Source organism: Macrotis lagotis, chromosome 4 (genome assembly GCF_037893015.1).
Source record: "Macrotis lagotis isolate mMagLag1 chromosome 4, bilby.v1.9.chrom.fasta, whole genome shotgun sequence".
NCBI lineage: Eukaryota > Metazoa > Chordata > Mammalia > Peramelemorphia > Peramelidae > Macrotis > Macrotis lagotis.
In genome coordinates this window covers 211,270,799-211,283,859 of record NC_133661.1, presented here as the reverse complement: position 1 = coordinate 211,283,859, position 13,061 = coordinate 211,270,799, and the positions used below count along the sequence as shown (strand labels likewise).

General features: G+C 32.8%; 1 protein-coding gene across 7 annotated transcripts in view; it reads right to left on the bottom strand.

The window, feature by feature from the left end:
* The window catches only part of HECTD1 (HECT domain E3 ubiquitin protein ligase 1), a 113,866-nt gene that overhangs the window by 24,252 nt on the left and 76,553 nt on the right, over nucleotides 1-13,061 (bottom strand). For 5 of the 7 annotated variants that reach the window (XM_074235367.1, XM_074235369.1, XM_074235368.1 and 2 more), the window contains 7 exons: nucleotides 12,762-12,896; nucleotides 12,544-12,683; nucleotides 10,526-10,849; nucleotides 9,820-9,986; nucleotides 9,542-9,718; nucleotides 3,388-4,224; nucleotides 2,381-2,602 (listed from right to left, as the gene is read on the bottom strand). In XM_074235367.1, coding sequence (XP_074091468.1) covers nucleotides 2,381-2,602; nucleotides 3,388-4,224; nucleotides 9,542-9,718; nucleotides 9,820-9,986; nucleotides 10,526-10,849; nucleotides 12,544-12,683; nucleotides 12,762-12,896 — 2,002 coding nt within the window. The remainder of the gene's footprint in view (nucleotides 1-2,380; nucleotides 2,603-3,387; nucleotides 4,225-9,541; nucleotides 9,719-9,819; nucleotides 9,987-10,525; nucleotides 10,850-12,543; nucleotides 12,684-12,761; nucleotides 12,897-13,061) is intronic. The other 2 variants (XM_074235373.1, XM_074235371.1) reach the window with 1 other exon arrangement.

Below are 13,061 nucleotides of genomic sequence, written 5' to 3'. Positions count from 1 at the left end.
TTATTTTTAAGAATCTGAAAGATGAAAATTACCAAAACATGAATGGAGGCCTGATGCAATTGGGAGGTGGTGGCACTAAATATCTATATTTATAATTTTCTCACTATGAGTAGCTCATACAGAAATTGCCTCCACTGATGTAGATTAAGCTACTCATTATTTACAGCACTAGTCTTCAAAGTGGGGACTAGGGACCTAGGGTCGGTCTTAACTCAAAAGGCAGTGTGATTAACCAAGTGACAAGATGGAAAGATGGACTGTACACTTGCAAAAACAATTGTGGATTTGTCCCCTTATTTAAGTCTTCTGGGATTTCAACAATCCCTACAACCTCAGGGCAACTAAAATATAACATAACATAATGTAAATATAAATAAATATTAAGTTGCCAAATCTCTTAATATCAACTGATGTTGTTTGTCCTTCCTTCTCGAAAAAGAGAAAATGATTTAAGTGAGGAGGTGCTGTGCTAAGTCACCAGTCTCACTTTCTCTTCTGAACATTATCCCCTACCTCCAGTGATATCACACTGATTCCCAAAGTTCAAATAGGATTATCTTTAGCTAATCCCTTTTAAATTCCTATTTTTGCATAAGTTTTCTAATGTCAAAAATTAATACAGTAGTATTAATGCACATATAAATAATATAAAAATAAATAAGCACTCACATTTTGATGTGCATGCTCCTTTTATTTTATGTGTATATATATGTATACACACACACACACACACACACACACACACACATACACACATACATGAACAAGGCTTAGGACACCAAGGAGTTAAATGACTTGTATACTTCAATGACAAGGCAGGCAGATCTTGAAAACAGGTTTTCCTAAACTACAAGGTTAATTCTTTATCCACTATGACATACTAGATCTTTTCTAATAAGAGTTATGCAAAAATGGAATAAACTAGCTGCTTTGTAGTTAATTCCTCCTCAGTAGAAATCTTCAAGCAAAGTCTAAATGACTGGTCAGGCTATATAGGGCAATTCTTGTTCAGTTATGGAGTTATATTAGGACTTTAAAGTTCCTTTCACCTCAGATCCTCTTTCAGAATAGCAGAAAAAATTTAGGAGGTTCAGAAGTAGAAGAGACTAGTCCAACACCTTCATTTCACAGAAGAAATTGAGGTTTTATCAAGGAAATTACTTGACCAAGATAGAAAAAATTACACACACATACACACACACATATACATATCTATAATAGACATATATATGTATACACAGAGAGATATAGCTAGATATAGATATCCATCTATATATCAATATCTATCTAGATATGGATATGGATATGGATATGGATATGGATATGGATAGAGATAGAGATAGAGATAATAAGTGGCAGTGCCAGGATTAAATTTAGGCCCAAACCAGAACAAGATTCCTAATCATTTCCCTACTCAATAAATATCAGTAGATCTCCACTGCTCACTAAATAAAACATAAACTATTTTGCTTAGAATTCAAGGTATATAAAATATCTAGCTCCAAATTATGTTTCTAATCTTAACTCTCAATCCCCTAACTTCTGCTCAAAGTGGAACAATTTCTTTTACCTCTACTTTGGCGCACTAGATCTCTCATGCCTGAAACAAGACTTCCCTTGATCTGGTCTAATGTCTAAGAAAAGTCCTTCTCTTTAAGGCCAAGTGTAGGTTACATCTTTTCTAATTTCTTTCCTGATTACCACTCTTTAAATAGCAGGTAAACTCCTTTGCATATATCAGGTGCTTAATAAACGTTTATGTTCAAATCCCATTAAAGTGAGTCAAAATATGGAAAATCACAAAATAACAAAATTTAGAAATTAATTTCAAAGGACAAAAAAAAAAAGCCTGATAAAAACAAAAAATAATATGATTTGAGGGATGTAGAGAAGAATCCTCAACATATTTACTTGAAGAAAACAAACAGATAATACAATAAAAATTCCTTATACAGAAATGTTAACGGTTGAAAATACAGTCAGAATCAATTTTATAAAAAATCAATTTATAAAATATCATTTTAACATAGCTTATCCACTTGCACTTTTCTTTTTCTTTTCTTTTCTTTTGTTTAAGTATTTTAAATACAACATCTGCTAAGGTAGTTCTCCAAAACTCTTCCTTATAACAACTTCAAATACTTATCCAAGCAAGTTATTTTGCATTTTTAATCCCTCCTATAAAAGAAATTACATATCTACTTATTATAAAATTTGCCAATTAAAATACTTTTTTATTTCTTAAATCAATACACTTAAATTAGAACATAATAAATGCTTCTTTAAATATTTTTTATTTGGAAAGATCTAAGTTCTACCAGGAGAGAAAAAGAATCAACATATAAAATAGTCATCAACTTAAAATTTAATAACAACTTACCATATAAAGAATATTCAGCTTCCTGACCTGTGTCACTCTCACTTGATGTTGATGTGAGGCTGGTGGTTAAAGTATTACTTAGTGACTGACCAACTGATAGAACTGTTGTTGCTGTGGCTACATTACTGCTGCTAGTAACACTAGATGTTGACATTGTCACTGTAGATGTAGTACCAGTTGTAGTCAAATTAGGGAAACTTTGGGCACCCATAAGAGGAGAAGCTATAGATAAAAAGATGGCAAGTTAAAAATAAAAAATATGTCCTCATGTACAACAACAGATTATTTTAAAAAAAATAAAGAAAACTTTCAGGCAGTCTTAGCAATAAATATCATATTTATGAATATTAAAAAGTAACTTGGAAGACCTAACACCAAACTATTTCATAGTACCATAATTTTCTCAAACTGTAACTAAAAATGGTTGGTTATAAACAGGAACTAAAATAATTAACTTTTTCAAGTCATGTTTCCCAAAACAAATTACTCTGAATATTTAGTCACTTCAACTGAAATCAAAGATTTTTCCCAGCTAAAACTAACAATCAAGACCTAAGCAAAAATTTTTATTAGAATAACACTGAAGCATGCCCAACTACTAACATTTCCCTGTTATAAAACTTACCTCACTATAGTTACTTTAGAATTGAAGCTTCTTTAGTTTAGAACAGGAGTAGCCATGAGATTTTACATTTTTAAATAAAGTGCTTTTTACATTTTTAAATAAAGTAGGCTGTACAAAAACAGGAGGTGGGATGGATTTGGCCCTTGGGCCACAGTCAGCAAGCCACTGCTTTAGAACATAATTAATTTTAGCCCTTCAACATAAAAAATAAATCTGTTCAATTATTATTTTGGTATTATGAAAACTTTTATAATTCGAAACCAATCAGAATCCATTTTTGAAATTAAAAAACACAAATTAAAAGGCTGATTAAAAGGCTCTATTTTACATCTCATAAGGGAGTTGAGAAAGCATTGTCTTCCATAAGGAAAAGCTCACTTACTTGCAGTGCTCATCACATTCCTCCCCAGAGTATTAGTGTTATTATCACTGCTGCTTCGACTCAAATTCATGTTGTTTGTAGCATTGGTTCGTGCTATGTTTGCCACTCTCCTCACAAAAGACTCCAAACTAGAAGTTTCTCTAGAGGATAAGTTAGGAACGCTTGCACTAGAGCTCATAGGGGCCCCAGCAGCCAACAAAGAACTTACTGAGAGTCTGTTACTTGCTGAAGAGCTAAGGGGTCTTTGTGAAGCTGCTTCTTTGTTAGTCAATTCAGACACTGAACTAACATCAGGAGAGCTAACACTCACAATCCCCATGGATATGGCACTAGACTCTCCAGTGGTACGAACAGAACTATCAGGACCTAACTTCCTTTCAGCATTTTCACTTCCTGTGTCCGCTGTTAAGGTGCTGGTGCTTGCACTGGAGGATGACCCTACTTCAGCTTGAGGCATGCTTTCAGCAGACGAGAGAACAACAATCGGTTCATGGACATCAGTTCCTGAAACTATACTCTGTTCCATTACACTCTCTGATCTCCGCTCCATTTTGGTCGAACCCAAGCTGATGTCGCTGCTACTGGCCACGCTACACACAGAACTGCTGCTTCCTTTTCTACTTGAGGAGCCTGCAGCAGCAGACGTCTTGTCTGGACAGTTGTTTTTCACCAAGCTGCTCCATGATTGTGTTGTGCCTGAAACAGTGGATGAAACAGGTTTGGGTGATGCCGCTGTATCAGGGTCGTACCCTGGTGCAAGCTTGAGGTCAAATTTTCCTTCTGCGCCCATACGGTAAGAGTTTGAGCCACCAGCATCCCAGGTGACATCAATCCAGCCTGGAAAGGGACAGGAGTTTGTAAGACCCAGCACAAAGCAGACAGGAGCGTGTTAGACAGAAGCTCCACAATATGGGATCAGCTTTGTATCTCTGAGTTACTAGAAGTCATTAAAAACTTTTGTCTGCCAACTAAAATTAAATTAGGAGATTTGAAAATTCAATCAATTTAAACCCTTTGTCTCTGAAAGGTTACCAATGCCATCTGTAGGCCAGTATTCTTTGGGTCATATGATTCACAACAAAACAGAGTAACAGATGCTGGAATTGGAGGGAAATCTGGGTTTATTTGTGTGACTACAAGCAAACCACTGATCTTTCTGAACTTAAACTCTCTTAGCTTATGGCTACTGTGAGAAAAGTGTTTTATAAAACCATAAAACACTACAAAATTGTAAACTCTCATAAATCAACAATTAAAAAAAAAATCCAAGCAAGATACTTAAGCTACAATTCAGAGAAACCTGGTAAATTCTTCACTCTCTTCTTTATTTCTATATTTTGATCTTTCACACACACACACACACACACACACACACACACACACACACACACACACACAAAATGAAAAGGTTAATTTTATTATTCACTGGGGCTTCCCTGTTTCATTTTTCTAAGTGAATTCTTGTAAGAGCACAGGGGGAAAAATCCTGCAGCTTTAGCAAATTCTGAAATTAACAAACCTTTTTTTACTATGCTAAATAAATTATACAGTCAGGTGGTCAGTCTCTTTTTCTGGAAAAACACAAAATCATGTAAAGTAAAAATAAAATACTGATGATATTTTTACCAAGCCATGGGGAGAAACATTACAAATAAAACATTAAATTTTTAAAGTAATTATCATTTTGGTCAGATTTTGAAGTTCAAATTTTTTTTTAGTGGAGTCTTAATAAGATGAATTAGGCATAGAAAATTTTAAACTCAGTGATAATTATATATTGTATTATTAATGGACAAGGCAAATCAATTATAATAAACAATTATAGTTTTTAATTTGTAATAATATGTATCTTAAAAAGAAATCATTTTAATATAAAATAATGGTAACTAAATTTAAGTCATGAGTAAAATATTAAATTGATTTAAGAAAATTAATAATCTTTAAGATTTATAACCTACTCCTTTTATTTATGAAGAAAATGTGTATTAAATACTTTCTTTTCTTAAACATAAAAAAGTGATGGTCACTTAATATTTAAAAGTATATTTGAGGCAGGTAAGTGGCACAGTGGATAAAGTGCTTGACTTGGAAAGAAGACGACCTGAGTTTGAATCCTGCCTCAAACATTATGTTATTCTGGACAAGTAAGTTAACCTCTTTTGGTATTAATTTTCTTATCTGTATGATGAAGAAAATAATAATAATAGCACTTTCAAACAAGGTAGTTTTGAGGATCAAATGAGATGACATATATAAAGTGTTTTATAAATGTTAAAGCAAACAAACATACTAATTATTAATATTGGTGTGGTAAATATCTCCAAGAGGTTCATGGGTTTTTTAAATCCATCTCTAATTCAAAAAAAAATGTAATTAATATTAAAACAAAATTTTTACCAAGAATCTATATGTGGGAATGTATTTTAATAATTCTAGACCACTTTAAAATAGTTTGAACATTATAAGCAATAGTTAGAAATAAATGCACAGTCACTTTAAATATAATTGGTCCTTTTAGAATATCCTTACCTGTATACAAAATACAGACCCCTCAATTATCTAATGGGGTTGATTATTTGGATTTGAGCAAATTCATAGAAAATCTTAACTGGATTTAATCTGCTTTATTGGCTAGAATATTAATTTGCTTTATATGCAGAGTAGACTTTAAAATTAACACATTTCTTCTCTTACAGAAACAAACATAGGGGGCAGCTAGGTGGCGCAGTGGATAGAGCACCAGCCCTGGAGTCAGGAATACCTGAGTTCAAATCCAGCCTCAGACACTTAATAATTACCTAGCTGTGTGGCACTGGGAAAGCCACTTAAACCCATTGCCTTGCAAAAAAAAAATAGATGGAAGAGGTGGGGAATTTTAGAAACATTATTAAACCAAATACAATGATTCTTTATATTTTAAGACTTCTTAAATTTAATCTTTTCCTTTATAGAAAAATATATGTTCTCTATCCTCCCCATATAGATCTCCCCATATAAGACCAAATTTATAAACCCATTATGTTATCAAAAATTCAGTTTTAAGTTGATTTTTGAAATTAAAAACACATTTTTCATAGCCATAATAATAAATGATTCTGAAGTTATTCCACAAACCCTTATCCAATTCACCAGTCACAGTATATTATATATTAACTCGATAGAAGATAATATGTTAATGTTTATTAATCATAAATACCATTTCAATCCAACTCAATTCTGAAGAATTAGCATGTCTATTCCTCTTTCTCTATAGATTTTAAAAATTAGATTATTTATCTAGTTAGATTTTATTGTCATCATGCTAAATTCTTTTGACCTGCTAAAAGTAATACGGGGAGAATGGGTAACAGAACCTTAACATTTAGGAGGATCCAAACTGATTTTCTTCTATATATATGACTATACAACAATTTTTAACAGTGATTCCATTTCTTAGATTTTCTAATCATGAATTTATCTTGTACAAATATCTAATTTGACTTCTGGATTCTCTCTTGTACAAAATAACTGATTTGACTGGATTCTCTTCTATTCCATTTATTGATCTATGCTTTTCCCAACATTCAACAGTTTTTTATAATATATTGAGATCTGATAGTGCTAGTTTACCATCAATGGTTTGGATTGTCATAGTTATTCACTATATTATTGTCCAACTTATTTTTTCTGTAAGAATTTTACTATAAACTATATATTATATATTTTACTATAAACTCATCTAATTATATGAAATAACCCACTGGTATTTTTATTGTACTTCATTAAATCTGCTAGTTTATTTTGAAACAAATTAACATTTTTATTATATTTGCTCAACATAACCAAAAGTAGATATTATTATATTGTCTGTCAAAATCATTGAAACCATTTTTGTACAGCTGTCTTTAATGTGTTTTATCAAAGTTAACGCTCAAAAAAGTTAAAAAGTAAAAGATGCCAATTAATGGGGAATGACTGAATAAATTCTGGTTTAACTAGTGCAATCTTTGAAAATTTATAGGATAGAGCGAAGTGGATACAAAAGAAAAATTTATACTAGAACAACAAAAAACAACTCTGGAAGAGTAAGAATGATAAATCATGCTACCTACCCTCCTGGCCAAGAGGCTATGAATTTAGGGAATTGAGTAAGAAAATTGTTTTGTTTTGTTTTTGCAAGGCAATGGGGTTAAGTGACTTGCCCAAGATCACACAGCTAGGTAATTATTAAATGTCTGAGGTCGGTTATGAACTCAGGTCCTCATGACTCTGGGGCCGGTGCTTTATCCACTGCACTACCTAGCTGCCCAAAGATATGTATTTTTTAATACTGTAAATGTTGGAAATAGTTTTGCTTCTCAGTGTATTATCTGCTACAAGGGTTCTATTATATTTCATTTTTATTTCTGGAAAGGGAAGGGAAAGAAAAAAATGCTTGTTGATTGAACTAAATGCTGGGGCAGCTAGGTGGTGCAGTGGATAGAACACCGGTTCCAGAGTCAGGAAGACTTGAGTTCAAATCTGACCTCAGACGCTTAATAATTACCTAGCTTTGTGGCCTTGGGCAAGCCACTTAACCCCACTGCCTTGCCAAAAAAAAACCTAAAAAAGAACTAAATCCTACTTAAAAATCAAAATCAAAAAACAGTTAAGATTAGGATCTTTTTTTTTTTAGGTGTTTGCAAGGCAAATGGGGTTAAGTGGCTTGCCCAAGGCCACATAGCTAGGTAATTATTAAGCGTCTGAGACCGGAATTTGAATCCAGGTACTCCTGACTCCAGGGCCAGTGCTTTATCCACTGCGCCACCTAGCCACCCTTAGGATCTTTTGTAAAAAGTTAACTCCACACGCAAAAGTCGATTCTCAATATATATGATGTGTTATTACTATTAATAAAAGAGGAATATGCAGGTATAACATGAGTCCCAAGATGGAACAAGGACTGAAACTTTTAGAGAGAATAGAAAATTTGTGGGGAAATAAATGTGTTCTCCTCATGGGGAAGTGCTTCACCAAAGGCAAACAAAAATGGAAAGGAACACTTTAGGTGATCCAAAACGTCCTATCAAAATATAAAAGTCTTTCATATTTGACTTTACAATAGGATTAAGTTTGTTTTCATCAAAAATTAACCTGTAAGATGTGTAACAACCTCTCTTCCTAGTAACAATTTGGTAAATAATTATTTTATAAGATGATACATATCTCATACACAAACTCTCAATAAAATAGATATTATTGGGCAGGACTGTTATTAGTAACAATAATCTGAGAGATTCAAAATCCTAATTTTTATATGCCTCAAACCAGAAAAATCTCATCACTCTATAAAATGCTATTTCCCCTGCAGAGCTGCAGCACATACACCTTGACTACTGCAAAATACAAGATAAACTAATCTATCTTTGCTCTTTCCTCGGCACTATAATTCATTTAATGAATAACTATGAGAATAGCGCTGTCATTCATAGAGAATGCTTGCCAAAACACAAAACAAAGAAAGTTTATATTTTGGCTTTTAAAAAATAGTCAGTTTAAATGCATAATCATTTATTAAAATGGAAAATTCCTATTTATTGATTCTGGCAAGTTTCTAATGAAAAAGATCATACAATTTAATATTTCTGATAGTTCTGATCAGCATTAGAGGGCATCAAACCAAAAACCACTACCAACAGCTTTCCCATAGTAAAATCAGCAATCTCTTAAGGAAACATGGATATTAACTTCAGCAGCAACACTCTAGTAAAATATGAAGTATGTTTACATAACAATGAACTTATGAAAATAAAAAGAACATCACAACTGCGAAGCTAAACAAAAGTAGAAAGACATTTATGTAGTGTACATGACAAAATAATAGTAAAATTTCAGGAACCTTTACTGAAAATATCATAGTAATCATATATTTTTTAAATCCCCTATATTCAGAGATAATACAGGATCTGTAAGTTTCCTCACAATCACTGAAGTGTTACTATTTCAATTCTTTGTAAAATAAGCCATGGTTGCTATTATAAACATTAGAGTTGTGTCACAATCCTGAAAAAGAAAATATCTATTCAGCCTCTAAAATTAAGAGAAAAAAGTTCAAATCAACTCCAAATTTTGACAAAAATACCAATACGGTATTTTTAAAAAAACCCAAAACTCAAATTCACAGGTACCTACTGACCATTATGTAGTTCTCCTGTGACAGTGCCTTCTCCTTGTGGGCTGCCATCCTGATCTCTCCATTTCCAATCAATTCCTCTTATTACCCGGGCTCCAGGAACCATGTACTTCAAAACTTGGGAGCGTACCAGACGTCGCTGCCTTCGTAAATTAGCCTCTGCTTCTTTAGCTGCTTTTCCTATAAAATGACAATTCCAACACTGTCAACAAACAATTCACATTTGAAAACAGTTAATTTTCTATCAATATTGGAAAAATGACCACATGTCATTTCTTTACCTAGCTGATCTTCACACACTCCATTCACAGTGCCATAAAGTTCAAATCCAGATAAGGAGAGGTAGTGTGTTTGGCCACTAGCATTCTTTCCCATTTGTTTGATTCTCACATGCCTCCACCCTTGTTTCTCATCCTTTGGTGGATCAAGAGGCCATGTTGCTGTTGACCTTTTTAAGAGTGAAAGAAAGTATTTTAAAATGAACTTCAAAATGGTACTATTTAATTAATATACTGTCAATTCTCATTAAAAATGGGCTTGATAAATAAAAAAGGGCAGACTAGTTCAGTATATGGAATTACTGGTTTTGTCAAAAACTTAAATACTTGACAATCCCCCAAGAAACCAACATATAAAAATTCTGTACAAGAATGCTGAACCAGAAAAAAAAATTTAAGCCCTCCCAAAATAACAGATCTGATATGCTAAATGCAAACACATAACATTTTATATGACTGTATTTTAAACCAAAATCAAAGCAGTTCTTAGGAGAATACCTGATAAATAAAATCTTAAAAGATTTGTGACTTGAGAGTTCTGTATTAAACACCCAGTTTTTCTAATATATGTTAAGAGTACATATTATAATAAAAAATTTCAAATTCTCAACATAACTGCTTTTATAAAATATTCCTAAAAAATAATCCTAAAATACCACATTACAAAGAAACAAAGCTTCCCAATTGGTAAAGATGATCTTCAACTAACCCTGGTTCATTCAGACTACAATCATCAACATGCGTATACAAAGTAGTCCAGTTCTGTCCATCTTTGGATACTTGGAAAACCCAGTTTCTAAGGGCAGATCTTCCATAACCACGAGCATGGCGTAATGTATATGCTGAAGGAATTACCCACAGACCAAGATCTATGGCAAACCAAGCATTCTTATCATCATTGCTATGACAATTAAGTGCTGAACTATCCCGGCTTAGGATGTCTTCTAAGCGGCCATAAGGCAGATTTCTTCCTTCTGATGATGTTACAACCACCAATCCATAGGCTGCTGGATTTACCCACTCATATGCAGTTCTAAACAAATATAAAATAAAGATATCAGGAAAATGTTATTGTTGTTTATATTGATTCCTTTCATTTTTTACAACTAGAAAGTGGTAAACCTATGACTTAAAATGAAAAATGTTACAGGTAACAATATTCCTAATTAGTACTTTTCAATCTCATTAAATAATTTTAACATTTTCTCATCATCTCTGGATATGATCAATTATTAAATGCATTCAAATATATTTAAAACTATTAAATCTTTTTTCATGATGATTTCATTTATTTCTTCCCACTGAGAGCAAGTCTTGGTACCACAGAAGGTTACCAATGATAAATGAACCTTGAAGTTCACCTCAACTTACTATATACTTTACAAAACTCACCTTAGTTTTATATTGATTAAGAAATGATATTTGTATTTGAGGGAAAAAAATGAGCCCTCATCCTTACAACCAAGAACAAGATGAAATGATCTTCCATAAGCAATCTTTTATAATATTAAGACTCACTATTATCAAGAGAACATCAAAGAAGATGTGAGAGTATGAGAACATGAACCAAGTGATCTTCTTTGCACTCTTACTAACCTCATTTCCAGGGATTTAGCCATGATCTCTATGGCCTTAGAATTAAATCTCATTTGGACATTTCAAGGACATGTCCCATGTTAAATTTAACACATTTAAAACAGAACTAATTCTCTTTCTCCACAAACCTTCCCCCTTTCACACTTTTTTTCCCCCTTTCACACTTCTTAATTTCTGTCAAAGGCATCACTTTCTTCCATTCTCTCAAGGACATAACCATGGCATTACCCTCAACTCACCCACTATTCCTCATCTCACATATCTGATCAGTTGCCAAATAATGCCTATCTATCCTCACAACATTTTTTAGATACAAGTCGTTCCCTACTCATGAAGCCACTACTTTATTATTAGTTTAGTCCCTTATCACCTCCTGCCTAGATCAAGGGTTGGCATGGCTTGAAGCAAAGAGGTTTTTACATTTTAAAATACAATAAAAATTTTATTTTGGCAGTTAGATAGTGCAGTGGATGGAGTGCCAGACCTGGAATAAGGAAGACTTATCTACTGAGTTCCAATGGTCTCAGACATTTACTAATGTATTAGTCTGGGCAATCCTGTTTGCTTAAGTTTTCTCTTTTGTAAAATGAGCTGGGGAAATGGCAAATGACTATAGAATTTTTGCCAAGAAAATCCCAAATGGGGTCACAAAAAAGTTGGAAATAACTAAAAAATAATTGAACCAAAATAAAAAAAAAAGATAAAATACCAAGAATACTGGCCAAGATGGCTGATTGAATAAAGGCTGAAAACCCAGATTCCCAAACTCTAAGTTTTCCTTTCAAATTACCGTGCATTTAACTACTTTGTATATAAACTCCTTCTGAGTGGCATTGTTTTATTCTTTGAACTTATGTTTTTAGCACTTAGCACTGAGTGTCTGTTGGATAGATGTTGAATACTTAAATAAATTGAAATATAGACAAACAATAAATGCCTTTAGTTTGTTGCCAATGACTACTTATGTTCAAGTTAGTGTAACAAATATAGAGAAGATATGTATGGTCATAACAGTAAATAGGCTCATCATGAAAGGAGAGAGAAACACATGGATAGTGTAAGACTATATCTACACGATTATGAAGGAGCTTTCAAAATAAGATCTACTATTAGCATATATCAAATACTTACTTAGCATTTGTGCCAATCCAGTAAATAATTCCATTTTCATCAAAATCATGCTGGTGTCGGAATATAAAATTTTGCCCCTCTCGTAGTTTCCGAACAAAAACAAAAGATGACCTATCAAAATCATACCACTGCTTTGCTACCTGAAAACAAGAAACATAGATCATATAACTCAAATCCATTTTGCTCAAACGGGTGGAAAAAAAAAATAAAGCTCTCACCATTTTCAAGAGATACTGCTCTAAAGATTCAACTGTTGCTAAGGGTTCCATTTTCAACATTCTTCCAGTCCGATCTATTAATGATGTCTCCCCAGATGCACGTTCCAAACGAAATCGTAATCTTCTTGTCAATATCTTTAAAAAAAAAAGTACAGGAAAATAGTTCATAAAATGCCTTGCTAGTCTAGAAATGTGAAATATAACTATATTATCACTTTAATGGAGACAGTTTTTGAAAAGCACATCAGCAGTAAAACAGAATCATTTTTAATAATTCTCGAAACAAGTCGAATGAAAAAT